The sequence below is a fragment of the Cylas formicarius genome, unplaced genomic scaffold (assembly GCF_029955315.1).
Source record: "Cylas formicarius isolate icCylForm1 unplaced genomic scaffold, icCylForm1.1 PGA_scaffold_1__22_contigs__length_36826433, whole genome shotgun sequence".
NCBI lineage: Eukaryota > Metazoa > Arthropoda > Insecta > Coleoptera > Brentidae > Cylas > Cylas formicarius.
This window is the reverse complement of record NW_026844264.1, coordinates 11,074,904-11,102,783: the sequence shown is the minus strand read 5'-3', so window position 1 is coordinate 11,102,783 and position 27,880 is coordinate 11,074,904. Positions and strand designations below refer to the sequence as shown.

Sequence of the window (27,880 nt, the reverse complement as noted above, 5' to 3'; positions counted from 1 at the left end):
GTGCGCTTCATCGCTAAGGAAAATTCGCTTATAAAAATCGGGAACAACGGCAATCTCGTTTTTCCTGTGCTCGATGGCGGACAATAGCTTCTTCTGTACGCACCGTACGGCGTCTCTGGGGATGCGAGTTATCAATAAGAGTAAACGTGGTGCGAAAACGTTCCACGATAAAATGGACGTAGTGCGCGATACGTATTCCGCACAGAACTATTTTCGAAATAAAATTGCACTATTTGTAAGCGTTGTTCAGGCTTGAGTCAATTCATGATGAATTGCCAAACCAAACTGAGAATAAATCACTTGACAGCTGTTAAATCGGTCGCCATCTTAAACAGTAATGCCAACTTAAAGTTTTATACATAAAAAAAAACACCCATTTTTTATATGTATTATTTTAAGTTTATATTGGGCATTTCAGAACAAATGAACGCGATATAGCGAAAAAACAACACTCACTTACTTGGACGCTTCAAAATTTGGCGTCAGATTCCACACTTCTTCGGGAATTATGACACAAGTTTAGTTCTTGAAAATGTTATTTACCCTATTCGCGGCATATCGACATGTTCGGGGTTATTTTTTTATATTTGCTTACCAACAACCTACAGGGGTTAACGAAAATCTCCGAGAAAAACTTTTAATATAAAAGTTGTATAATTTTTATAGTATTATCTTTTAGACTTGTAAGGGAAAACAAATGCGCATTGAAACGTTGAGAAACAGTAGCAAGTTTTTTATTTTTTTAATGGAACACCCTAATATTTTCTTTTATGACGACTGATTTCAAAAATATATTGTTGATATTTGAATAAGCCCTTCTTTAATTATTTAAGTTTAAATTTTTGATAAACTAACTAGATGCTGATCAAGTTAGCCATGTGTTCCGTAAATTTAAACCTTAAGTTAGAAAAATGGGTTCCTCAGAATAAAAAAATCTTGAAGTAGTTCGTCTTTTTTATGTCAATAAGTATTAATTAACCAATAATACAAAAAAATACAATAATATAAACAACAAGCAATAATAAAACCGATAACAACGACAATTAAACGAACAATAATGAAAATATAACCTCAAGTATAATTTCTATGTACCTGCCATGATTTCCCTAACATTTTATAATATTAGCTTCAATTTTACATACATACAAAATAAAGTCTGGATGATCTCTTTTGAGCTTGAATAATTCTTGTTCAATTCTTTGACTCGACACTCGTATATTTTGAGGTCTGCCATTGTGGAAAATCAAGAGGGTTTAGATCCGGGTTATTAGCCGGACACTGAATTGTGCCATATCTGCCTATCAATCATATCTGTCATTTAGCTATTCAGTAACTGGATCGGTATTGTGGTTGAATTCTATATGGGTTTTCATTTGCCCAATAATCCTTATTTTTCCGATTGGTTCATCAATAAAAATATTTTTTCCCAAAATATGCTTCTACATTTCGTGACAATATTGTTGAATTTTATTTAATTCAGATAACCCTTGAACCGAAACAAATTTGTAGGGGTGATATTTATAATATTTGAGAATGGACTGAATCTTGTAATATGAGATTGAACTTTCGTTTACTTTCATTGTCAGCGGACGGTACCCGTGGCCCAGGATTAATCTGATGATGTTGCCGTTGAACTGCAGCTATTTTATTATCATTGGAATAAAACAGACGAACTACTTGAAGTTTTTCTTCCTCTTCTTTCTTCCCATTTTCATAACTGAATGTTTCGATTTAAAGTAAAGCGACACAATATGTCACACTGAATGCCTGGCCAACTAGATCAACATCTGATTAGTTAATCAAAAATTCAAACATAAAACAATAATTCAAGAACGGCTTATCCAAATATCAACATCAATATTTTTGAAATCATCTATCCACCACAAAAAATCGTTCTATTTCAAAAGGTTTTTAGCTCGGGAAAGATTTCTGTGAATCGGTTTCCAAGATTGATTGGAACTCAGTATTCCAGATGGGTTGTCCTTTGGGTATGAAATTGGATAAGTTCTTAGCTGTTTTTCAAGACTCTATGTCCACCTCATTTCCACTGGAGAAATGCTTTACCCAAAAGTCAATCGATTGCAAGTCATGGCTGTCGGGGGAACTTATAGAGGAAGGTCAATATCTTCGAGATAAAATATACAAAAGACCAAAATTTATTTACACGGACAAAACTATAAAAAAACTTCACGAGCAAAACATTAAAAATTCTAATACGCTCATTTGTTCTCCAGATCAAATAACCAGATTATTTTATTAATGAGAACAGGGACCGATTCGTTAACTATCAGGAAGCTGTTGAGAACTTTAATATTTTTTTTATAGAATATGTAAACAAAATAATAAATAAAAATAAATCACCAATAAAAACAAAAAATTAAAATATAAAATAATACCACACTCACTTTTTTAAGCTTTTATGAGGAGCATGAATTAGTCGAGGTTATTTTATCTGTTAGTAAAAATCATTAAACTGGTGAGGACGGGTTTCCGCGCTCTCTTATCGAGTTTGTTGCTGACAGTCTGTTAGCACCCATGATTTATCTGCATTAAAAAATGCAGTTATAGTCCCTATCAATAAGGGGGGAGGCAGTTTTTTGATGTCTAATTACCGGGTTATCTATTTTCGGTTTTCTGGAAAAATCTTCGAAAAATGCTTTTATTAAATATTAGAAGCATTTTTGAGTAAAGAAAATTTTTTAAGTGGTTAAGTGAATTTTTTCTATCTCGTTTGGAAGAGTCTAGTAAGTCTTTTTTTGATTTGAGGAGAGCCTTTGATGTGATAGGCATAGAATTATTGCTCGTTAAATTCTGTAAGTGCGAAATTAGTTATTGTATCTTACCTCACTGTTAGAGAATAAAAAGCCAATTTAAAAAATAATGATATCTCTGTTAGTTCATCTTATGCTCCAGTTATCAGTGGAGTACCTCAACGAAGCTGGGACCGCTTTTATTAATAATTTTCTTTGATAACATTATGCAAGAATTTCCTAGTCATTACGTTGCTACATATGCAGACGATGCGGTCATCACAACCTCAAATGCTAGTTTAGCTATTTTATCCAAAATATCAACCTGTGCGGTGAATAAAATGATAACTTTTTGCAATTAAAATGGACTTGTTTTAAATGAATCGAATACGGAAATGATGCTTTTTAGCTTGACAGATTTAAATAGGGCTTTTCTTGTTAAATTAAATAATAAAACGGTTAAACAAACCAGAGTTGTGAAATATCTGGAAGTTTTTATTGACCAACACTTTACGGGCGCTAATCAGGTTGATGCAGTACTTAAGAAACTGCTAGTTTATGCGTATCTATCTTATCGATTGAGATATAAGGTTGTTGTTCAGCTTTTGTTACTTTACTATTATGGCTAGAACCTGTTGGTTCTACCGGTTAAACTCTACAATAACCTTCCCACTAGTTAAAAGTGTACTTCAAAATATAAATGCATTTGGAAATAAATAATTGTCTAATTTGTCTAAAAGATCTTTAGTCATAAAAGAAAATATATATATACGGTGTTCCATTTGAAAATAAAATACTTGCTACTATATCTGAACTTTTACGATGCTCATTTGTTTTCTTTTACAAGTCTAAGTTACCCCCTGCAGGTGGATCCGCAAATGTAAAGAATAACCCTGTACTATGCAGAGAAAGTCACTTCCACCATACACACACGCATAATGTAGTTATGTCATAACATTTAGTCAGTACCGTCCTATTATTTTCGCCATTTTTACTCCATTTTTCGGTTTTTAAATAAATTGTCTTACCAATATATTTGTTCTTATATATAGTATGCTGTATAGCTATTGGAATGTGGGTATATAGATTTTTGTTCATATCTAATGTCATTAGCTCAGGGATTATCCCAGATCTTAAACACTTATAGGCAGACAGTAGCAAACAATCGTAGGTCCAAAATGTGTAACACGTGTAACTTTTTTTTATGTAAAACCAAACGAAACAAAAAAATAACAGTGTTAAAATTAATCGGGTAAGTGCGATACTATCGGTCCGTAAAATATAGCACTACCAAGGAAGCCAAAGCTATAAAATCTCCCAAAATTGTGTTAATTAAATAGAAAGGTTGTTACGTCTTCTTTTTATCGCCCCCAGCGGTATAGCGCACAGCATCAACGAAAGGGCACAAATGAGATTCTTAGAACCTGTTAATTTATGATTATAAAACGCAGCCACGACCAGATACAAGAAGTCGTATTCGGTGTCCACCGAATCAAAGCGGAAAATAAACGGCCCGAGATAGCCATCTCGGCCGGGCGACCAAATATTTTTGGACCTGATGGATTTATGAAAGTAATTAGTAGCCGCGAACTGACATAAATTTCCGAATGATTTACTCCGGTCAAAAATTGTCCCCCCGCTTGGTAAAATATTAACGCGGGGCGACACTGAACATTCTGCAGCCTGCCACTGTACTGCGGAATTCTTCGTCGGACCATCGCAGCGCCTCGTGGGGCATCCTGAAGTTTTCGAATCGACAAACAGTAAAAAAAATAAATATGAAATTGTCAAGAATATAGACTAACTAACTAACGAAATATGGTACCAAAAAAGAAGAAACGAGATTATAATACAACCTAAGTTATCAAAATTCAAAACATCGACGAGTTGTCAAATGTAAGAAATCTTAAGAATATAAAAACCAACTTACAATAATTAAGGGTCAGTATTTTCTAAAATATTTCAATAGGCCATTATAGTAAGCTAGTAATATGTTTCTAGTATGTTACACAACAAGTGTGGTAACGGCATTTGAGTCACGCGATTATTAAGCACAAGCAGAGCGAGTGTTTAAAAAAGGAGTGACTTCAAAAATTTACCAAACGTATTGCACACTATACTTTTTCTGCGGCCGTTACTTTTTGGGTACATTTTTGCAAAACAACACGAATACATTCACTGACATGACCGTCAGAATTGACAAACGTTAAAAAAAAATCCGTGGGAAACGAAACTGACGTGGTAAAATGACGCTTTCCGCAGGCTAGATTGGTGTTTAATTGGGTATTTTACAGGGGAAAGTAGATGAAATTATAAATACCGAACTAAAAATAAATAGGGCTAAAAACATTTGAAAAGCAACAAATTAAATTCCACATAAATTAACATTCGACAAGTTAAAAGATCATTTGCCATACAAAAAATCGGACCAGAAAATCCTAAAAGGGTAGCTTTAGGGGTGTACAGGAAACTTACTGTGTAGATGTAAAACTGTGAAAAAGGTGACTTTTATCAGGCTAATGCACTCTGCTATTGGAAAAGAAATTTATAAAATAACAAACGAGTTCAAAATACAGCGTAGGTCAACAGAATGACCAATTCTAGTTTCTTTGACATGACAATTACGAATTTGAATTTGAATTAGTTTCACGGCATTATTTAGATTAACTCTCTAAGCTGGTTGAAACGTCATGAAAGTCTGAAAGAATTTTCAATTTTTCAAAGAAAAAGTACTCTTGCTTAGATCATCTAACTCTGTTGATTTTTGACTCATTTGCATTTCAAAAGTTCAAGGCACTTTTTCTCATTTTTTAAAAAAATACTTAGGACTTCTATTATTTCTAAAGATATTCGCGGATCGTTGTTGCTCTGCCGTAACTCCTGCAAAGAATGAACTTATCCAGTTTGTTGCAAATCCTTCATATATTGAAAAGTCGAGAGGGTTTAAGTCTGGCCTCGTTGATCCACAAATGAAGTTAATTGCACTGCCAATAAACCGATTAGGATTAGTAGGTCATGTAAATATTGCCGAATTGGCAACGCAAAGTGTGGTGGTGCCTCAACATGCACTAACCGCCACATACTTTACCTTAAGGCGGATGGTGAAGTTTAACGATGCTTTAAATAACGAAGTCCAGTTATTCATCTTAACCTCATGCTGAAAATGTTTTGCTTTTAAAGCCCGTGGATTTTCGGAATCAAAGAAATGATCATTTTTCCAATTAGAAATTCTTCGTCTTGTAAAAAGAATTTCATTAAAAATAATGAGCAAATTGTAGGCGAGTTGCTAAATCTTAAAGCAGAAGTTTCTTTTTTCTTAAAATTCTGTAAATAAACGATTGACTTATTCGCATCGCCGTACTAGATTGTCCAAAACACGGATTGCGTGTTCTTTATTGACGGTGATACTTTTTGCAGCACCTAAACATTCACCTAAACGGTTATATAGACTTCTAAAAAGAAGATTAGGTTGCCTTCGTTTGGATATAGCTTTGTTTAGTTAGCAGATTTTTTTGGGATGCCGCAAGCCCACTAAAAAACAAACAGAGTTAGACAGCCTACACAAAGAATAATACCTTTTCTATTAAACATTATTTCAGATTTTCATAATCTAGTATCTCCCGTTTAGAAGTTGATCATTCTTTACGAATAACCCATATCCGTCAGCGATCTAATCGATTTTTTTTCAGCCGAAAAATTTATGTTCAATTTTTTTTTCTATATTGTGTTATGAAGATTTTGACAAACTTATTAATTTCAATAAAAGCGTATGCTTGGTTAGTAGTATGTCAACAATTTTAATATAAATATATTATGTTGGTTATTATTGTGTTTGGTTAAAAGAGCGAAGTGTTAAGTAAAAATGTAGCTTTCATTGTTTCCATTAATAAATGTAGGTTTTTCGAAGGATAAGTTGCCACTTTCTTAAGAGGAAACAAAATTTTGATCTCATTAGCAAAAAATGCTTATTAGAATGTTGACACATAAGTGGGAATAATTATATGGAGTGAAAATAAAAAAAGCGATGTGCACATAATTCAAGACTAGTAGTTTTAAGTGATTAAACTATTGGTTTGATGTCCCCAACTTCCTCGCAATGTCACAATGGCGATAAAAAAAGTTTTGGCACTCGAATCGTTCATTCATTTATTTATAAAACCGAACGCGTATATGACACGCATAAAATTAATGCTTGAAATTACTACCGGTAATTTATTATTGGTAATTGAAACCCGATTAATGCATCGCATGAAATTGCCGGGATATTTGCAGTTATGCGCCATAAATTAGATGAATAACTATTTATCCGATATTATATCGGCATGACGTTATAATATAACGGAGTTATTTTTATTATCAACCAGAGGGGCGGTTATTTAGCGATTATCGTTTGCTGATGGCGAAAGTTTCCACGTTCTGCCATTTTTGTTATTCATATTTGCAAGGTTTTCCTTAACGGTGTGTCAATAACGAAGGAGATAATTATTTGACTCATGATGGGAAAAAGACTTCAATATGAACGTTTTTGCATGAGATACAGGGTGGTGAAGAACCTTTTTTTAAATATAATTTCTAGATATTCTAGATATCTGTGCACCAAGAAGGCGTTCAACACTTTTTTCGTTTCTACCAGTAGCAACCGTATTGCTACGTAGATTTGCGTTGCGTATTTTTGAGGAAGAAAAATGGTACACAAAGATATTGTTTTGGTTAATAGAAAAAGTATAATATGCAACACGTTTGGTAAACTTTTTAAGTCACTTCTTTATTAAGCACTCGCACCGCTACGCTCTGTCAGTGTGTTCGTGCCAAATGAACTCCTGACGCAAATGCCGTTTACCGCACTTGCTGCATTATATACTATTTCCGGACGTCAAGTCATTTCTACATAAAAGTCGACGCTCTTTCTTATAAAATGCATCTAGCAATCTAGTTGGCCTGGTAAAAATTATATAATTATAATTATAAACGTCATCGAACAGTCACTCTTGGTTGTGTTTTCGTTGACTTAGTTTAATTTTCTTTCAATACGGAAATGGCAGCACCATGTTTCTTAAAATTTAAGATGTTTATGATTTACTTTTAATTGAAATTCTTATAATTAACTTTAGCATTGACACGACATTAAGAATATGTATATGGATGCTGTGTAAGTCTTAGCAGAGCAGCTAATGTAGATATGGACCTTTAGATTCAAAGATTACCGAACTTCTCTATGCTGTCAGAATTGCTAGTCGGCATCGGCTGCATTAATAAAGCTTTTTATGCCTTTATATTTATTAGGTTAAAGTGAAGATTGAAGTGAGTAAATTATTAGAATAATGTAGATTAAGAACGCACCAATTCAACCAGTATTTTCAAATTTGTTAATATATCTTCAGTAATACCTTAAAAATTTCATAAAACAATTTCATAAAATGTTGAACTTGAATTTTGTTATTGCGTCCTATGACTTGTCTAATATATAAACAGAAAGAGACAAATTGCAATATAAATAAGAACTAAAAGTTTACGAAATTGTATATTTTTACATGACAATTGTTTCGACAACACCGTGTCTTTATCAAATTTGATAAAGACATGGCATTGTCATGCCAAAATATATAATTTCGTGAAAATCTGAACTTTTAGTTCTTATTTATTTTGATAAATCGATTTTCATCAAGTAAAAGCCACCTCAGTTCAACAAATAGCAATGTTGAAAATTGTTCTGAATTTCGCCTAATAGCCGAGATGTTTAAAATTACATTTGACGTTTACATAAATGATTTATCATGATATGCTCGTAATGTCCACTAAGCTGATTTTGTTTCGTGACCATGGATATCAGTAGTAAATCACTCTTGCTATTAATCTCCATCAAATTCTGATAGATGACGAGACCAGGAAGAGTGAAGTTCTCTGATCAACAACTTATTTACTTTTTCCTTAGGCTAAAGACTGAAACCGTATGATCCCGGGCGTCACCCCATAAAAATGGCTATGGAAAATAAGGAAGTTTGACTGAACTTGCCTGACAGGGAAAATAAATAAATTCTCGTACTTGTTTTGTCGGTTGATTTATAAATAACGTTTTCCTTAATTTACTTCATTGTAACCAAATTTCCTGTGTATATTTCTAAATATTTTCTTGTCTATAAGTCTATTCACGTTTTACCTGCTTTTAGTGTTAGTCTTGAGAAAAGCCTATAGTTTTTATAAAAGCACAAGACAGGTTAAATACATAAAAAACTGTCGTACGTGTTTTGTCTGTTTATTTTTCCATAACCTTATCTGCGATTTCCTTTATCTTTGCTGTTAGGCATATTGCGTTTTTCCTTTGCACTTTTGTGCACTTTATATTTTTCCTTATTCTACCTTTAGAGTTAGTTCTGAAGATATAAGAAATTCCGTTTTGTACCCATCTTAAACAAAATAAAAGCATTTTACTTGTTTATTTATTTGTTATGCACAGTTAAATTACAGGGTTGGCTGCTACACGAGTTAAGAAGAAAAAGTAAATAAATAATGTAAGCTATATTATGTTGTTATGCTGGCTTGTATCTGATTCCTAAACCTACCCTCAGTAGTGAGATGAGACCAAATGTTTGCCTACTCACCCTTGCACCCTTACGTCCATAGTTGGTCCTGTGGCACGGTACAAAAAATGTGCTATTTGGACGAGTTATTCGTATTGGTACCAAAAACGCAATTTTTGACAGAACAACAAGAAGGAGGCGTTTTCAAACTTAATAAGTTATCATGTGCCACATAATCAATGTGGACATCCAACTTAAAAGCCATATAACGAAAGAAACGATGCTAGAGTTGTTCGGTTCGAAGAATATGACATTTATAATCAGGATTCCATAGAGATGAAGCATATTCTAAGTGGGGTCGAACCAGTGCACAATAAGGGACTTGAATTTGAATATTGAATTCAATTTTGAAAATCTAATTAATAATATGATTGTCAAAGATAAAGCCGCTTTCTAAGAGCACGCCAAGGCATTTAACATGTGATACCGCTTTTAGGTTTTCATCCATCCAAGTATATTCGTTATATTCGTAAACTATAGGATCGCGAAGGCAGTGAAACGAAATACTTATTCATTTTGATAGATTGAACCTTCACGAGTTCGATCGATCGATCGAACAATCGAGAAATCTTTTAGTTCATCGACAAAAAGAAGGTAATTAGCCTTTTGGAAACAGGCAGCTATATCATTGATAAATATGGGCCTAAGTCAGAGCCCTGAGATAAAGTCTGTTCATAGATATAAGAAAGTGACTAACTGATACGAATTAAGCAAAGACCCGGGCAAGCTGTACAAATGAAATATTGCCGAACAGGTCCGTACTTTGCTTAGAATGTCATTATTTGGGGTTTTGTTAGGAAAGATACTAAACAATGTTTATTTATTAATGTATGTATTTAAGTTTAAATCTAAAATAAAATTACAAATTATTTTTATTACCTACTTAAATTACTTAAAATTATTCACATAATATATCAGCATCACTATCGCTATCATGGCCTGTTCTGATTATTATTTGTTCTATATTATTTGCAATATGGATATACGATTGTTCTGCTTTTTCTATATGTTTAACAGAATTTGCCCAACTTTGTGGAAGGATGTTAAAAACTTCGGTTTCAATAAGTTTGAGGACATTGGAGTTAACACGGGCAAAAACATTGTTACGACGAATGGCAGATTTCAGTTGGTGCCAAACATGTTCAATGAGATTAAATATACATGGTAAGGTGGCCTTAAAACTGTATGCCCTAGATTTTTTGCATAATTATCACAGACGTAGGGAAGGGGTTTTAGTCAACTGTCTACTGTGATAACTTGCATTGTCCATTACAATTACGCTATTAGGAGGAATCTTTGGAACTAGTTTGTTTTTAAACCAAATTTCAAATAAATCAGCGGTGGTGTCTTCATGGTAATCCAGAGAAGAATCTTTAATATTTTTCACCGACAGAGAAAATCCATTTGGAATCCAACCGTCTGTAGAGCCAGCATGCAAAATAGTTATTCTTTTACCTCTTTCTGATGGCGCGTTTGTTTTACACTTATCAGTTGAGTCAACCCAACCCTTTTCCGGGGTATCATAAGTGTCGAACCAGTTTTCATCCAAGTAAATAATTGCCTTTGTTGTTCTCTGTAAATCCTATTTTTTTCTAGATATTCCAGTCGCCATTTCCGAATTCTAAAAGATTCGAATAAAACTTGCCTTTTGTCAATTTTTTAAAATCTAAAACCCATGTGTTGAATACACTTCCATAAGGTAGTTTTGGCACATTTAACACCGGTTTCATCTTCTTCAAGCATCCTAATTAAGATATCTAATGTAGTCACGCCTTGTTCCTCGTATAACTGGTAAATTTTACTCCGTATTATATCTTGATCACTTTCATCTACACTCGAAAAAATGTCAGCATAGCTTCTTTTTTTCCTCGCTGAAATGGGATTATTCACAATTTTCCATACAGTTGATGTTGGAATTTTCGTCGTTTCTTCTAAAGATGTTTGCTTGCTGGCACCACGTTCAATGAGAGTCAAATAAACATTGTTTATAACTTCCTTAGTCTCAATAGAATAGTATGAGCATCTCCTGAGATACACTAGACTCGCACATATTTTGCATAATTCGCATAATTCACACACGATTCAACACACGCTGTGACGCCTCGAAGTGACGGGAAAAGGTTCCGACAAGTAATTTCCACGTCTCACAACCTAACTGCGTCCGCCCAGAAACGACTTGATCCACTCCAGGAGTCTCCTGTTGTACATTTCCCACACAGTTTATCAAGCAGCACAGTTTATCAAAGGCTTTATAAACAGCGTCAACCTGATGTCTCGCTTCCAAAGCACTAGCGATTAAGTCCGCGTGCGTAATTAAATTTAAAGTTCTTGATCTTCCTTATTAAAAGCCATATTGATGATCTATAATTGTATTTTTGAAAAAGGGAGTTCAAATTGTGTTGTTAAGTTTTCGAACTACTTTGGAACGGCACTTAATACGGATACAGGTCTATAGTTTATAGCGTCGGGACTTACTCCTGTTTTTTCATTAGTCTGGAAAAATGCCCAAATGCAATGATTCATTAAAAATAAGATATAGAAGAATAGAAAAGATGAACGCACAGCATAATCCTACATGGAGAGAAATGTTCCCCTGATCTGAATTAAATAATGTTAATAACAATCGTGACGATAAAATGAATAAAACTACGTTCACAGTAAATAAGCTTTTGTCGAGTTCAAATTGATTATATTTTCACTTTAATTTGTCTTAACCAAAATATTTAATTCAATAATCCACAATTTTGTAAATTATATTCTCATTGCGCCAATAAAGTTTTGCTAAAATTTTCTACAAACCGATATTAACAAAATATATATTATATAATTTATTGCCTGAATTAAACAATTCATAACATCCATACGTTTAGCATTAAATGGAATAAAAAAAAATATTGCTTGGGATAAAGCTAATGTTAAATTGATAATATGTTACCTTATTTCCACAAATTGAAATTTATTTGCTGCTGATTGTGAATGTGGATAATAGATAAATTATTTATTATCTGAATGAGGAGGGGAATATCTTGTTCTAGTGTTTCAAGGTATGTAGAAATCAAATTATTTAATATGTAATACCTCCCTCAAGCTTAAAAAGTGGAAAAAGTGGAACATTGTGTCTATTGAAGAAAATAAATTTAAAGTATGGGTTATATATATATATATATATATATATATATATATATATATATATATATATATATATATATATATATATATATATATATATATATATATATATATATATATATGGGTTAGACATCTGCTCAGATAGAAGAAGCTATAACTGCAAAAAGAGGGAAAGTAAGAAAATACAGCATAACATTACAACTCTTTACCGTTGTAGAAGCTCCCACAGTCACTAAGGTTAATCGTAAATTGTAAAATTTGCCTCGCAAATTTGATTTTGCGAAAACGTCAACTTTCAACTTTCAAGTGGCTTCTTCCTTATAATAATATTTCACTTTTGTTATTTCAGCGAAAAGTTCTCGCAAATAAATAATAACTGTACCTAGTATACCCCTTTTCTTGCAATAAATAAAGTGGAATTGTAATAATACGAACATGTTTTTGTTAAGATATGAATTAAAAAAATAATTTCCCGAATTCGATATTTAATTGCTCGAAACGAATTAAATTATTCAATTAGAATAAATGTGCTTTATTTTCAGGAACTAATTCTTTTTCCCTGTGTACTCCGTTCCTTCAAGTTTAAATTATTGGAACTTAACTGAACAGGAGGAGTAAAGTCTTTGTTCACGTAGCTTTGAAATAAGACCTATTTCAACCTCAGTATTGTTATATCTAATGCGAAAGACTCAACTCCGTATTCTGGACAAAGTTTCGGTATGCTGAGCGAAACAGACCCTTCCAAGCCTTTTGCTTTTTAAAAACCACTTGAGAAATTTACTTGGAAATAGTTTTTTGAAATTCACCACTCTTACGATTATCGTAAGAAGAACAGTAACTCCTCCCAAACAAAGGAAGTCGCGGCATCGTTTATTACAAAGTAATTTGCACTCTTAAAATCGTGAAAGTATGATTTGGAAGCCAGGCTTGACGCATGGTTACAAGAAGTATTTAATATCTTGAGAAGAAAAGGAGAGTGGTTCTGTGGGGGAACTCTCGACCACCAGAGAGTGACCATGAGCAAAACTCAGATCCAAGCAGCAGCATTTTGTTAAAATTACAATAACTTGTACGTTTAGAGTTTTACTGGACATGTTTTAATATACCAAATTGAGTTAAATTAAACAACAGAAAGCAAATATATGCGTAGAGGCGCGCCGCAGCAGACGCGCACGGCTCAATAAAACCTAGTTAGTGAACTATTCCAAAAATGTCGTACTTAAATACTATACTATAAATACGTATATAGAACTCATGTCGTATTGCAACAGACCGCAATATCCTTATTATATCTAAGCGTGTTCGGCATCCGTCGACAAAATTCTATAAATTCGTTAATTAATTAACCAAGCGCTTTGGTATTGATATTCAAACGGGTCTTTTAGAAAAAAAATGCCGAAGACAACAAATTTGGCCCAATTAAAAGGCACCGTCTCTCTCCCGATGTGCAAATTCCGGCGAAGCGGTAAGGCATCGATAAAAGGAATCTTATCGTCAGAACATTATTTGTTGATCGAACCGTATAGGTGACCAAACGACAGAAACCAGTTTTGCCAAAGACAAAATCAACGGGTACGACAAGGACGGCTATAACGACCAGAATGCTACACGGTCGTCTTTACCTCAGTGATTTATATAAAATGCTATCTGATTATTTTTTATTTCTGAATGTTAACTTCAGTTTTATATTGTCGATTTGCCTTTGAGCTCGCCGGTCTCGGGCTCCTGATTCCCACACTCGCGGCAAAGTTCTGGTGATAAATGCTTCTTGTTCCCTGACGAATAGCTCAAGTGTTTTAACTATTAATTGTCCTTCTGAAAGGATTCCTATGTTAGACCTTCGTTGCTTTTTTGGGTTTCGGGCGATTTCTTTTGCGAAACTCGCGCTGAAGGTCGCGGCGGCTCTCGTTTGTTTTGAGGCTGCGACGGGAGGGACGCTTTTGAGTTTACGCTTTCCGACGGACTCCCGCCACAGCGAACGATTTCACCAAATTAGCGAAAGTTTGTTATTTTTTTAATAATTAAAAGTATTTTTAGAATGTTGCATACTTACATGTGTATAATATGAATGTCATAGTAATAATTTTTTTCCGAATACAACAAACTAAAGAAAACAATAATAGCAACTAACAAAACATAACAGACATGTATATTATTAAAGTATACTTAGTGGCCAATTAACAAGGGCACTCGAATAGTAATTGTGGTAAAGGCGTGGGGTGAAAAACATTTAATTAAAACGGAAAAGAGAAAATGAAAAGAAGAAGTAAAAAGAAAAATAATCTTATATGACTTATAACTAACTAAAATGAATTAAAAGCGTATGATTTGACTAAAACTATAGAACGTATTTGATCTAAATAAAAGTTATTTTTGCAACGTGTATTACGTGTAAACGTAACCTTTAGACTAAGGGACGCTTCTTTAAACGAGGAGTTTTTACTATTTACAACAAAACAGAAAACAGATTTCCCCCCTCCTTTATTTTACCGGATAGGGCAAAATGGTTAAAAAAAAATATCGAAATTTGGGGAAAATAATGAGGCAGTTTTTTTTAATTAAGTTGGTAATATTTTTGTTTCCGCAGGCCATATTCAATTAATACTTTTAGAGATAGAGCCGAGAGCTATTCGTAGTGGAACACTCTCGTATCTGCTAGAGTAATTTTCCAATACTATATTATCATTATTTCGATTGATTAACTTAACAATGAAAATATATATTAAATTTTTGGTGAAATAGTTAAGTAAATAAAAATTTAAATACAATTCATGTGAAATAATTTGAACATTAATAGTCTTCGTTTTTTTTTTCAAATAAACTTCCTACTGTAATACTATTAAGAAATATTTTGGATTGCTCCTGCGTTGTTTTTTTTTTGTATTAGCTACATCGTACTACTTAATTCGACAATTTTTGATATTATTTCATATAATTTTTTTACCTAGTACAACTGATTTCATAATACAAGTAATAACCACTTTATATTTACAATTTCCTTCGTCTGTCATTCATTCTAACATTAATTTTGATAAATATGTTTCATTAAAAAATATATATTAGAAGTGTCGAGCTGAAATACGGATGGATGCAAGAATTATTCGGTAAACAACAAAAAAAATCTTTCTTTAGGACTGCCACTAGCAGTTGCTCTACGGAATTTTTCTGTTGTCTGTTTTTCTGCTGTTTTTCCAACAGTAATATTCTACAAAAAATAGTATATTACGCAACAAGTGCGGTAAACTTCATTTGCTTAAACAAACATGTTGCATACGGTACTTTTTCTACTACTGTCAAACGTCAAAATTACGATAAAACCCGTGCGGTAATATTCCAGAAATGTCCGAATTGGCTAGGATTTTACCGCACGGATTTGGGAGCAATCGGAAGTTTCCGGAGATATTTCCAACGCTTTCAAAATTGACGTTTGTCAATTCTGACGGTCATGTCAGTGAATGTATTTTTTGTTGTTTTGCTAAAATGTACCCAAAAACTAACGGTCGTAGAAAAAGTATAGTTTGCAACACGTTCGGTAAAATTTTTGACTCACTCGTTTATTAAAAACTCACACCGCTGCTGCGCTCCGCTCGTGTCAAATAAACTCGTGAGTCAAATGCCGTTTACCGCACTTGTTGCATAATATACTATTACACTCTTGTTTATTGTCGTTCACTATTTCGTGACTGTTGACATTGCTCTTTTTTTGTCTTATAAGGCAATGGATAATAAGAATCTGCAGGAACCCATATGTAATCAAAAATACCGATATTTGTATTGCTTCGAGAAGATTTTCTTGAATGATGCTCACACATATCGTCTTTGTTGCGCGCTTCTTCTAATAGATGTCGAATTGGCAAAATTAATTATTCAGCTTTTATATCAACCTCATAAATTTAAGTCTTATGAACACTACCAGGCATATTAAACCCAAACTTTTCTGTCTTCAAATATCTAATTTGCGGAAACTTAAAAGATCTACCTCAAAATAATTGCAATATGAAAAAATGAAAACAAAATATTCGCACAATAAAACTAACTAAAACTACAGCAAAAGCCTATTGTGAAATCCAGCTATCCGAGGTTTTGCCAGATGCTGCGTAGCCTCAATATTTGCTGGTTTAGTTTACAAACAGATCTCCAAACTATATCAAAAATATTTGTCATAGTAAAGAGAAGGAAATAAATGGATAGAGGGTAGTAAGTAGTAAAAACGTTAATAAGCATACCGTAAAATAACTCCTGTTAACTTAGACCATAAACAGCCACTCTAAAGAAAACTTTTTTAAGTGGATATTCATGGTATAATGAAAAGATGCCATACGGAACTAAATCTGTTATGTATATTTAGCCATCCTGTACTAATATCTAATATGGTAACGACCTCGTATCCCATAAATTAGAGATGGTCCAAAGACTTCATAGCAGTGATTCAACTGAGATAAAACAATTGATTAAGATGTTTAAGTGTGAATTTCACTTCCAATCGAAATTACTTTTTAAATTAACTATCTCATTTATTTAGAGAAGAAATTGACCCGGTGAATAATTGCCATCCAAAATAAATACTGTTTAAAAAAAACACTTTATAATGTGTGTGAATCGTGGATAAGAAATTAAGTTCATGTCACGACGAAGTCCTGAATTACCTTTTTTTAACAAAAATTTACGCAAAGGTTCCCAAACAAACGAAAATAAAATTTTAAGATAGAATACTGAATAAACTTGCTATAAAATTTTGCCTAAGTACCTCATGAGACTAACTATACCACATGTTTTATATTTCTATTCTTATATACTTAGATAATAATAATGGTTTGCATTATTGAACATTTCGAAAGCATCATGGCAAAAGGCAGGCTTGTAATAAAAAAAATAAATTGTTTAATTAGTTTTTCTACTATCTTTTATAACATTTCCAATTACGCACCGATCGAGCATGTGGAGAGCATCACTTTAATGTATTCAAGTTCAAACTAAAAAATTATAAAAAGTAAGTTATTTTGTACAATGAAAATCCGGTTTAATTTTAATAAAAACTTGTTCGTGTTAATAAAATATATTTACTAGGTTGCGAAATTAAGCTAGATTCTCTCTGTAGTTTAACTTCTTGCTTCTCGTCCGCATATTAAGTTCGTCCAATTAAAAAAACGACCCTGTCAACTGTCAGTAAAACAGAAATATTGATGCGTGTCATCCGAGTATCGGCCAGCTGGTGATTAATGACGATTTAATGTGTATATTTTAATCCGTTCTTCAGTTTTATTCGAATTCAAAATAATTTTACACAAAGTCTTTTCGGCAATTTCTTCTTTACTTTTGCCTTCCTTAATCTTATTTCTAGGCTTTTTTTTTCAATTTTAAACCGACCATGAACTTTACACCAAATTGACTAAATTTGCCTATTATTATCTATTAATGATATACTGAGCTCCGAATTTTTCACAGCTGTTGGCTATATAAATATATGTAGCAAATAATGAGAGTTCTAAATTTAACTCTTCTTTCAGTTTCATTAATTCTAAAATAATCAAATGGTGCAAACAAGGAGGATATGATAATCATCTTCAATTATGAATCTCTGATTCTATGGGCAGTTAAGTGCTCGAAACTTGTACAAGATGTGTACAAAAAGTAAGGTGATTTTTAAGTTTAATCAAAAAGTATTTATTTGTTAATGTTGCCCTTCAAAGTTTTCTAGTAAGCACTTTCTATAGCCTTCACTGCTTCCAGCGATTTTCTCTTTATCGCCTCAATCGTTCCAAACGTCCTTCCTTTCTTGGGTTTCTTGAGTTTTGGCAACAGGAAAGAGTCGCAATATGGTGGCTGAGACATCATTGTGGTTTTGTTTTTGGGCAAAAAGTTAGACAAAAGCAAAGATAAGTGAGTACATTATCGTGATGCAAAATGAATGAATTGGGCGCATAACTTCAAGGTAATACGCTTTGTTGACCGTACGACCTTGTGGACGGCTGGACATTGGTTTTGACGTCATAACTATATACTCATGATTCGTCACATTTTTGAGCATATCAGGATCATTATTGACGTCATCATTGCGATGCTCCTTTGACGGTCCTATTGTTCAAAATTAAGCAGTTTCGGAAAATATTTTGCTGCTACACGTTTCGTGCCCAAAACTTCAGAAAAAATTGCATGGCACCAGTCAATAAAGATGCCGACGTCTTTAGCCACTTCTTTAATAGTGATTCGACCATTTTTCAACACCACTTGTTTCATTTCTTCAACGCTTTCATTAGTTATTGACGTGCTGGGGCGTCCAGAGCGAGGTTCGTCATCGGCGCCTTCTCGGTCATCTTGGAACGGCTTGTACCCCTTATAAACATTTTATTAGCTCAAAGTAGATTCACCAAATGCCGTTGTCATTATATCAAGTTTTTTGCAGTACTGTATTCCATTTTTTATACAAAATTTTATGCAAATTCTTTGGTCCATTTTTTTTTGACAGCAGAAAATCGTCGAGCACACAAAACTGGCTGAAACTATGAACATATGTTAGGAACATGTGTACCAACATAAAAAAATCGATATACAAAAGTCACATATAGCGAATGGATCTTTTATTTAGTTAATAAAGCGATTCTATTTTGCATTTGCAGAAAGTTCGCCGATGTCGGCAAGAAACTTTCCCCCTTCTTTCTGGAACAGTCAGCATTACGCAGGCGCGAGCGGAGGTCACCACGGTACTTCTGCAGCTGACCTCTACTCCGAGCACTACCATCCGGGAGACGCTTGGTACCAATACAGTCAGCACCATCGCGCCGTGCACGACTATCACCACCACAACATGGCCGCCCAGTATGGGGGTCTGTTGCTGCCAGGGTCGCGCTTACATATGAGCTCACACGCCCCCTGCAAGGCGATGGACTGGCAGCATCCCTCTATCGAATCGGCGTACTCGTCGTACCCTTCAATGTCAGGTGAGTCGATCACATTTAAATCCTGAAACCCGGCACGCGCAACAGTATAGGTAGAAAATTAACATATAAAACTATGCAGGGTGTTTTCTAATTGAATGTTATTAATTAAGAGTACATTTTAAATAGAAAACTTCATATGAACATATGTCCTAAATATCGTAACTGTTAGTGGTGCAAGCAAATGTCTTTTTTTAAAGAATTCAGTGGCGTGCCATTGGCTGTCTGTGAACAAATAATATATTGGTTAATTAGGTCGCCACTGCACTGTTCAATTTGATTTTTTTTTTGTGAAATATAAAATTTCTATCTAAAACAAAATATCTAGTTTTTTGTTACCATCTAGAAAAGAAAATTAGAAACAATTCTTTTTTACTTTTACAATTAATGAAATAACAAAATATCCTAACAACAAGATAAATATTAAATGATTCTTATTAACAAAAAAAAACGTTACCTACCGTTAATCTTTTTTAACAAAATTGTCTGTTAATAAATTAATAACCTTTTTGAAAAAAAGTAAATCAAAGAAACTAGATACGTTGTTGGAAGTGTCCTCCACCTTGAGCACTCTTTAAAGTATACCTCCAGTGTTTCTTATTAAATCGCAGGAAGCTCTTATGCGATCCTTCACTCTTCTACCGTATTAATTTGAGTGCCATAAAGACTTTTAAGATGCCCCCATAAGAAAAAGTTCAAACTATTTAAATTTGGAGACCTAGGAGGCCACTATAGTAAGTACGCGCGCCGTCATGCATGAACCACATTCTGTTCCTAATTATATATGGTACTTCTTCCTCTTCCCCTTCTAAAAAACGGCGATAATTATAACCTTTCTGGCAGGAGAAATGGTTCAATTAAGTAATTTCTAAGAATTACAGTCCAAACATTTACCGAAAACTGTTCTTGTATTTCTGAAAAAGTTAGCTTCATTTATAATTAGTATTTCTTGGTCAAACAAGAAATTTTGTCCAAAAACCATTGACCATTAACCATTGACCATTGACAATCTCTGGGAAGTAACGCTTGGACTCGTTGAATACGGTATGGGTACAATAGAAAATAGTGCGAAATTTTCCAAACCAAGACGTGCGAGATATTCAGATTATTTCCAATTCTTCTAGTAATAAGTTCAGGATTTTCATCAATAGAACTGCTTTTTTAATTTCTGGAATTCTTACAGTCCGATGGGCCCGTTTGAAATGACTATTTGCAGACATATCATATTACAATGATATGAAATAATTATAAAGATTTCAAAAATACACCTCAGAGTTTACGTACTTCCCGTTAGTACTTCATTTATTTTGAAGTATTTTAATAAAACAGATTAGTAAGAAATAATATTGATAATATTTCTCTGCATGCTCTCATATTAACAATATTGTTATGAGCATACAGAGAAGAGGTTTTTATTTTTTCCAGCAAAACCCTTATATCGGATTGAAAAAATCAAGAAAATAAAATTCTTTAGAAACGATTGGGGATTGTAAGAATATTTTTCATTTTAAGAGAAATCCCTCCACCGGAGTATTTTAAAAAAAATCTAAAGCGGTATTACAGATATTAAAAAAATATTTAATTTTTAAAAAATTGGGGTAAAGGAATAGAACATAAATAAACACTCCTAATGACGCAATAAAAATGTAGTATGTGTCTTTAATCTATTATATCGACAGTAATTAATAAAATGGCGAGTATACTATTACTACTATTAGTAACTAGTAACTATACTAATTCTCCCTTATCAGTGAACGAAAATTACTACTACTGCTTAAATAATTGCATGGGATATGGCAATTCATCAAGTCAATTGGAATACCAGTAAAATATGCTATTCGAAGAATAATTCACACTTTTACTAGAGCAAATTTTACTAAAAAACGAAAACCTTGAAGGATATAAATTTTGCATTTTAAATGGCCGTTCTTTTACTTGAGACGACATTGTTTTTTGACAAAGAAAATATTGAAAAAGTACAAAGCAGAAAAACGCACACTATGGAAGCGAAGATGGATTCCTAAAGGAGGAGACGGCTTATTGACATTTCAGTTCTCTCGAACCGGAGATTATAATTTATAATAAAGCTTTACTTCAACCCCGCGCACCATTTAGAAATGGAATGATACTAACCAATTCTCAAGGCCCCCTTTTTTTAAATAGATTATATATGATTATTATGCAAATATTCGTCATTTTTCAATGTATCATCATAATATTTTCCACTCACTTCGTATACCGTGAACTAAGGACGCCGGTTACAACATACTCCAACCGACTCGGGAGATCTCAAATCGGTGCTGCATTCGGCAGGAACGGTGCAGCCAACAGGACGGAGAAGATCCCGCAGACATCAAGAAATCAATAACTCGTTTGACCAAAGGTGGCCAATGGCGAGCACGCTCTTAACCGACGCTCCTCCCCTCTCGTTACCATCGGGCATTCCACAGACGCCTCTAATTGCTATCCTCGGCAAAGTTGCTGACTGAGAACATGGCAGTGCCGGCTGATATGCAGATAAGATGATGATGATGATGATGATGATGCATAAAGTTTTATATGGGGGAGTTGCAAATTATACCCTTATAAATATAAAATTAATTAATTAATTTAGTTTTCGCATACTGGTCCTAAAAACACAGGGGTGTGCATTCGACGATTGTGTTTTATAACTGTAAACCAGTGTTGGTAATAATAACATGTCTTTTACCCTAACAACAAATAAAGTATTTTGAACACTATGACGTCAGACAAAACGAAGGAAAACAAAGTAGAAAATATACCCGTCGGAAAAGTATAGAACAAAAATTAAAAAATATCTTTGTCGGTAAGTCTTGCAATATGATAGATTATCTTCATGCAGATGCGACATGTGGTAACCTACAATTTCTGGACCTATTTAACAAAAATAGGGACAGTGTAACAATACTCCTCAAGTCTTGGTGTGTTTTCAATTTTCTTGCTCTAACAGATATAATAATTTTCATTTTTAAAAAACAGTTAAAAAGATCTGTTTGTTATAGCATATTTACTTACATAAAAACCAATACAAATAAAATACAAAAATATTTAGATTTAAAAAAATAAAAAAAAATCTTTTAAATCAATAAATCATATTTCCGTCACATGCCAGTAAACAAGTTTAATAAGTGTTTTATTAAATAATCCTTAAAAACTTTTTCATTAACAACATTGGGTTTTAAGACACTTTAATAATTCAAATGGTTTTCACAAAACAAAAGAAATGAATTATTGAGCAGGAGATTTATTATCGAAATTTTTAGTGTTTTGTTGCCGTCTTTCTGCGCGCATAATTTATAATTAACTGATTTTTACAAAAACATATATAAATACGTGTTGAAAAAGCTAATCCAGCTTTTGTGATTTAGTAATATTTTGCTTTTGTTGTATTCTTGTTCATTAACTAGAAAGCATTAACAAAGGCATAACTACAAAAAAACCAGATCTTATAGACTTAACCAAAAAGCAACTAATTTGACAATAACTGCAAATTGTTAATTAATATTTTTAAATTATGAAAATAAAAAGCTGCTCTAGTATTAAAAATAAAAATAGATACAAAATACATTATCTTTTTAGACTTTGTAATTTTCGTGTTCTTTATCTTAGCAAACATTTATATTATCTAGACATAATATTTTAGTTCAGTACAAAATAGCAGCCAAGCGAAACAACGCAAGCGCCCAACAGTTATACTTCTTATTAATATCTCTTAATTATTAACGCCCCAATCGGTTTAATTACCGAATAGAAAAAATATGGACGCACTCTGGTCATTACAAGTAGTAGTTTATATCCCGTATCGGACAAATTAAGACCATACAGCAATCATGCGCGTTCATTACTTATTATAAAAACCCTATCCAACTCGAATTGGTCGTGGCTATCAATTATCAATAGTCTGAAGGAATTTTTATAACGTTAGGAATGCGATATAAAAGTTATTTCATCGGGATAATGAATCTTTCAATTAATTGGGATTTGCAAGGAACGCGACTAATTTTCGCTTATTTTATTCAACGGCGCGATGAAATATCACTTATTATTAACCATAGAATACGTAATTATTAGTTTTTTCAGTAGTCATTAGCAAAATTGATTCAAATTTGAGTCAAAATAGTGAGCCAAGTGACAAGGAAACAAGGTCTGCCTTGAACCAAGAATAAATTAGTCAGTATTTCTTAAGTGGAAGTAAACTAAACTTTGGCCCAAAGGAAATGTTACTATTAATTTAAAGCTATAAATATTACAATGAGCAACAGGATTACTTTAATCTTGTTTTAAACTAATAATTATTAATCCCAGTGTTTTCCTACATTTTTTAAAAATTAATAATCTTATTCTTCAAGGTATGCCTATTTCCTATCAAACAAGAGAGAATTGAAGCTAATTTTTTATTTCATCCCTTATCTAACCATTTCCACAAACGCCTGTTGTTATCTGTTTGCTATTCAATAACGATTGCCACCAATTTTCTTTTCAAATTATTCAAATATTTAAAATATTCAACATGAAATGATATTTAATAATAGTTATGATATTACAATCTCGATTTTATTCAAACAAAAAAAAGGAAATAAAAAGTTACCGAAAAATCACGTAAACTTTAGTGAACAGGGTTGTATATTTATCGTGATCTAATGCATATCTAAAACACCTAGACGTTTGTAGTGGGCTGGATCTTAATGCGGGTATACGAATAAAAATTAGCTTTAACTTCACCTCTTTTAAAGAGGTTTCAAAGCTAGGAAAAAAAGGCAAACTGTTTGGTAATGGAATTTATTTATTTTAAATATAAAACTCTGTATTCAAATTTAGACAATAATAAAGTGATTTTGCCCTTAAAACAAATATTTCGGGTATACTATGCTCGTTGTGCCTAGATTTAAATTGTTAAATTTTGGTCATAACAGTCTAACATGCAAATTTAAACGTCTTAATAAAACTCCTGATTGGTTTTATTGTTCCTGATTTGATAAAAAATTTCTCATAATATCTATGGTTTAACATAAAATGCCTTTTTAATTTAAAACCTTTAATTCGTTATCAATTTCAAACAAAACGGATATCTTAAGTCGAAAACAATTAAAATTGAAGAACTGTCGAAGAATAAGGAAAACGTGTTTATTCTCCAGCGCGGAAAGTACGCAAGCTTGGTTGCATACAACTTAACAGAAAATAATTTGCCTTTTGAGAAAAATTGTGTTTCACCACAGTAACATTAAACAATTTGAAATAATTTTCCACCTTACTTCTTACTTATCCTATTATAAATATATTCAAGACCCACGCTTTTCTAAGTAATAAGTACAAATAAAACTATAATTTTTTCTGTCTGTTGGAAATCACATGCTGATAGATCCCTATTAATAGGGTTTTTGAATTGACCGGTCAATTTTTTTTCTGTCAATTGACAAGCCAATTGAAATTGAAATTTATTTATTTATATTGTGCGTTACGCCGCCATCACGTCTTTCTGAGAACTAAATGGGGTGGATAATTTTATTTTATCGTATTCGAGTATTCCTTGAAGAGGGTTATAGGTAAATTGGACATCACAAACGCATAATAATTTATTATAAAACACATATCATTACAAAAAAATGATAGATAAGACTCTAAAATTGTTATTTAAAACATTTTGATCGAATTTGACTAGTCAATTAAGAAGTCCCAACACTACCTATTAGTTGAATATTTTGTTTTCTTTAATTTCTGATAATAAATAGTAATAATAATAATAATAATATTAAATTTTACCACTGTAGTGGAAGAAATGATGATGTTAGCGGGCGTGTAACAAGACATACTTTTCTCGATAAAAATAGCTATTAAGTTCGATCGACAGGCGGTTGCTAATAATTGGTTAAAGACAACGGTTGTTCTTTTTGTTGCAGGTCTAGAAGCGCAAGTCCAAGACTCGTCGAAAGACCTGTACTGGTTCTGAACTGGACGCGATGGGCGACTGTGTATAGTTAATTTTAAGTGAAACGTGATTTTAAGTGTAATATAAAAAAGTACAAACTGTTTTATTTAAATTTTCGACGGGAGTCGCGCGCGAGCGCCCACGCCATTTTGAAAACGTTTATTTTAAATAAATGTTCCTTATTTTTGTCAGAACGTTGTATGATTGACGATGCAAAGTCTGATGTAAGTATTAAAGTTACAGATATTTACCGATCCAATTGTTTTATTTAGTATAACTGGGAACTTTCTATATGCTTCTATAAATCTAGAGATTAATTTAAGATTGTTATTCAAGTGTGCCTTGTTTTTTTTGGTACCCTGCGTTCAATTTATCTTAATAACATTTTATTTGGCTGTAACTTTTTTGTTTTTAGAGATATTAAGGTAAACAAAAAAAAACAAAATTTTGGGTTAGTAGCAAGTAACATATAAAACAAAATAAGCCTACATCATATATTTTTTTAAACGGAACACCCTGTATATTATGTCCCGAAAAGTCGGGGCTGTTGGCTGGTCAATCCATAGTTCCGTCGTTCCCTATCGAACCCCTGGGGTATCCAATGTTAAGAAAACTTTTAACTTGTGAGAAGCAGCACCGTCTTGCTGCTACATAATCAGCTCTGATATATTTAGGGGTAAATCTTCTATATATTGTTCTATTGGTGCTATACGAGTTGCAAATAATGATCTCCAGTTAACTTTTGATCTATAAATATCGGATCCAAAATATGCCCATCTATTACATCACACCATACATTAATTGATTGGTACCCCTGGGTTTTTATTTGTCTACGATTATTTAAAGACCAATATCGCGTATTTTGTCTATTACAACCCTTTCTTGTATTGAACGAACTTTCATCGGTCCAGAAAAAAATTTTCAAAAAAATTATTATTCTGATTATGTCTATTTAAAAAATCCAAGCAATGGATTGGTCCCCGAGAAATACCTTTCTCTTTACATACTCTAGTAACAATTTTTATTGGTAAGTGAGGGCACTCTTTGAAGTTATATAAAAAATTCCTATTTTCGCCGATTTGTCAAAAACGAGTGGTTGATAGTGTTTTGTTTTATGCGTCACTTGGAAAAAAACTTGGCTACTAGACCTACATTTTATTTTTTTATTTATATTAATATCTCTAAAAACAAAAAAGTTACAGCCAATTAAAATGTTATAAAGATAAATTAAACGCACGGTACATAGATATTCGAAAAAATAATAAGGCCAATTGTGTTTTCATACATTTTGAATCTCTTTTAGGAAAAAATAAACAATTAAATATTTAGTTAAAATTAAACAAATTACGAATAACATTAAGATACACATGTTCGTTAAAAGTCTAAAATTCGCACTGTAATATATGTTTTTCTTTGCACTCTTAGAGAAAATCCTTATTAATTAATCATTAACAACGGAATACGAGTTAACAATGCAATATAAATAATTAAATTTACATAAAAAAGTATATTCCTACACATGTATGCAATCTCAATTTGAATGGGGCAAGTAATACTATCTTCTACTTTCATTGCTTCTAAAAAAATTTTCAAATACTTTTCGACTGCTGGTAGTCAAACTTATCAAATTGACTAACTCAACGAAATAGAAACTTATTTCATTAAATTCAATTTTCTGATTATAAATTATTATTATACTGTTATAAATTTGCCTATATAAATGCGTACCGTCTAGGCATATGTAAACGTATAGTTAAAGGAACAAATTGCCCAAAATATAACGCCCAAATATTTGTGAAATCCTAATTTAGTGGGGCCATAAAATCATCGCCTAGGTAGTTTTATTAAATTTTTGAAATGGACAGCATCGTAAAAGTGTCTCGTAAAAAAGACCGAAATTCAAATGGGGCGGGTACCGCCTGACACGTTTGCTTTGGCGCGAAATCCATTCGTCGGGAACGGACAACCTGCATGGATGCAAAATTTTTGAACGTTTTCTTAAAACGGTTTTTCATTTTGATTGATTTTGATGTTTTCTTTTGAATTGAACATGATATTAAACTAAATATTATTGTGGAAAATTGCGTCATGCATACAAATACATAAATTTGGGGTTTATATTTATATATCCATTGAGTTTAATTTGGATTTTCTAAGTGAAATTTTTAATAAAAAAAAGGCATATGTGTTGTTTATACATAAATATTTAAAATGGACATTATTTTCTGTGCCATGTCACCGAGAATCCATAATTTACTCGAAAACGAATTTATTAAAGAAAATATGTCAATTAAACTTTATCTAAAGCAAAATGCCTATCGAACATTAAAATTTATTGTTGGGAATATCGAATATCGATCACTTTTTGGTAATAAATTCGAACATACGCCCAAAATACGATTCTCGGTTGTATATTTGACGTTGGACATGTTAAATATACACATGCTATTGAATATATTCGCAGAAAAAAGAAACTAGAAATCAGAATCGCACTTTTCCACCAAAACGGTTCAAATACAGTCTTGCCGCTTTCCCACCATT

The 27,880-nt window shown here is 32.6% G+C and overlaps 1 protein-coding gene across 1 annotated transcript in view; it reads left to right on the top strand.

The window, feature by feature from the left end:
• LOC132696573 (protein vestigial) overlaps positions 1 to 25,584 on the top strand; it is a 60,763-nt gene extending 35,179 nt beyond the window's left edge. Inside the window, exons 4-5 of the mRNA XM_060661469.1 lie at positions 19,075 to 19,395; positions 25,311 to 25,584. Of these exons, the coding sequence (XP_060517452.1) occupies positions 19,075 to 19,395; positions 25,311 to 25,360 (371 nt within the window). The 3' untranslated portion in view covers positions 25,361 to 25,584. The remainder of the gene's footprint in view (positions 1 to 19,074; positions 19,396 to 25,310) is intronic.
• The last annotated feature ends 2,296 nt before the right edge of the window (positions 25,585 to 27,880 follow it).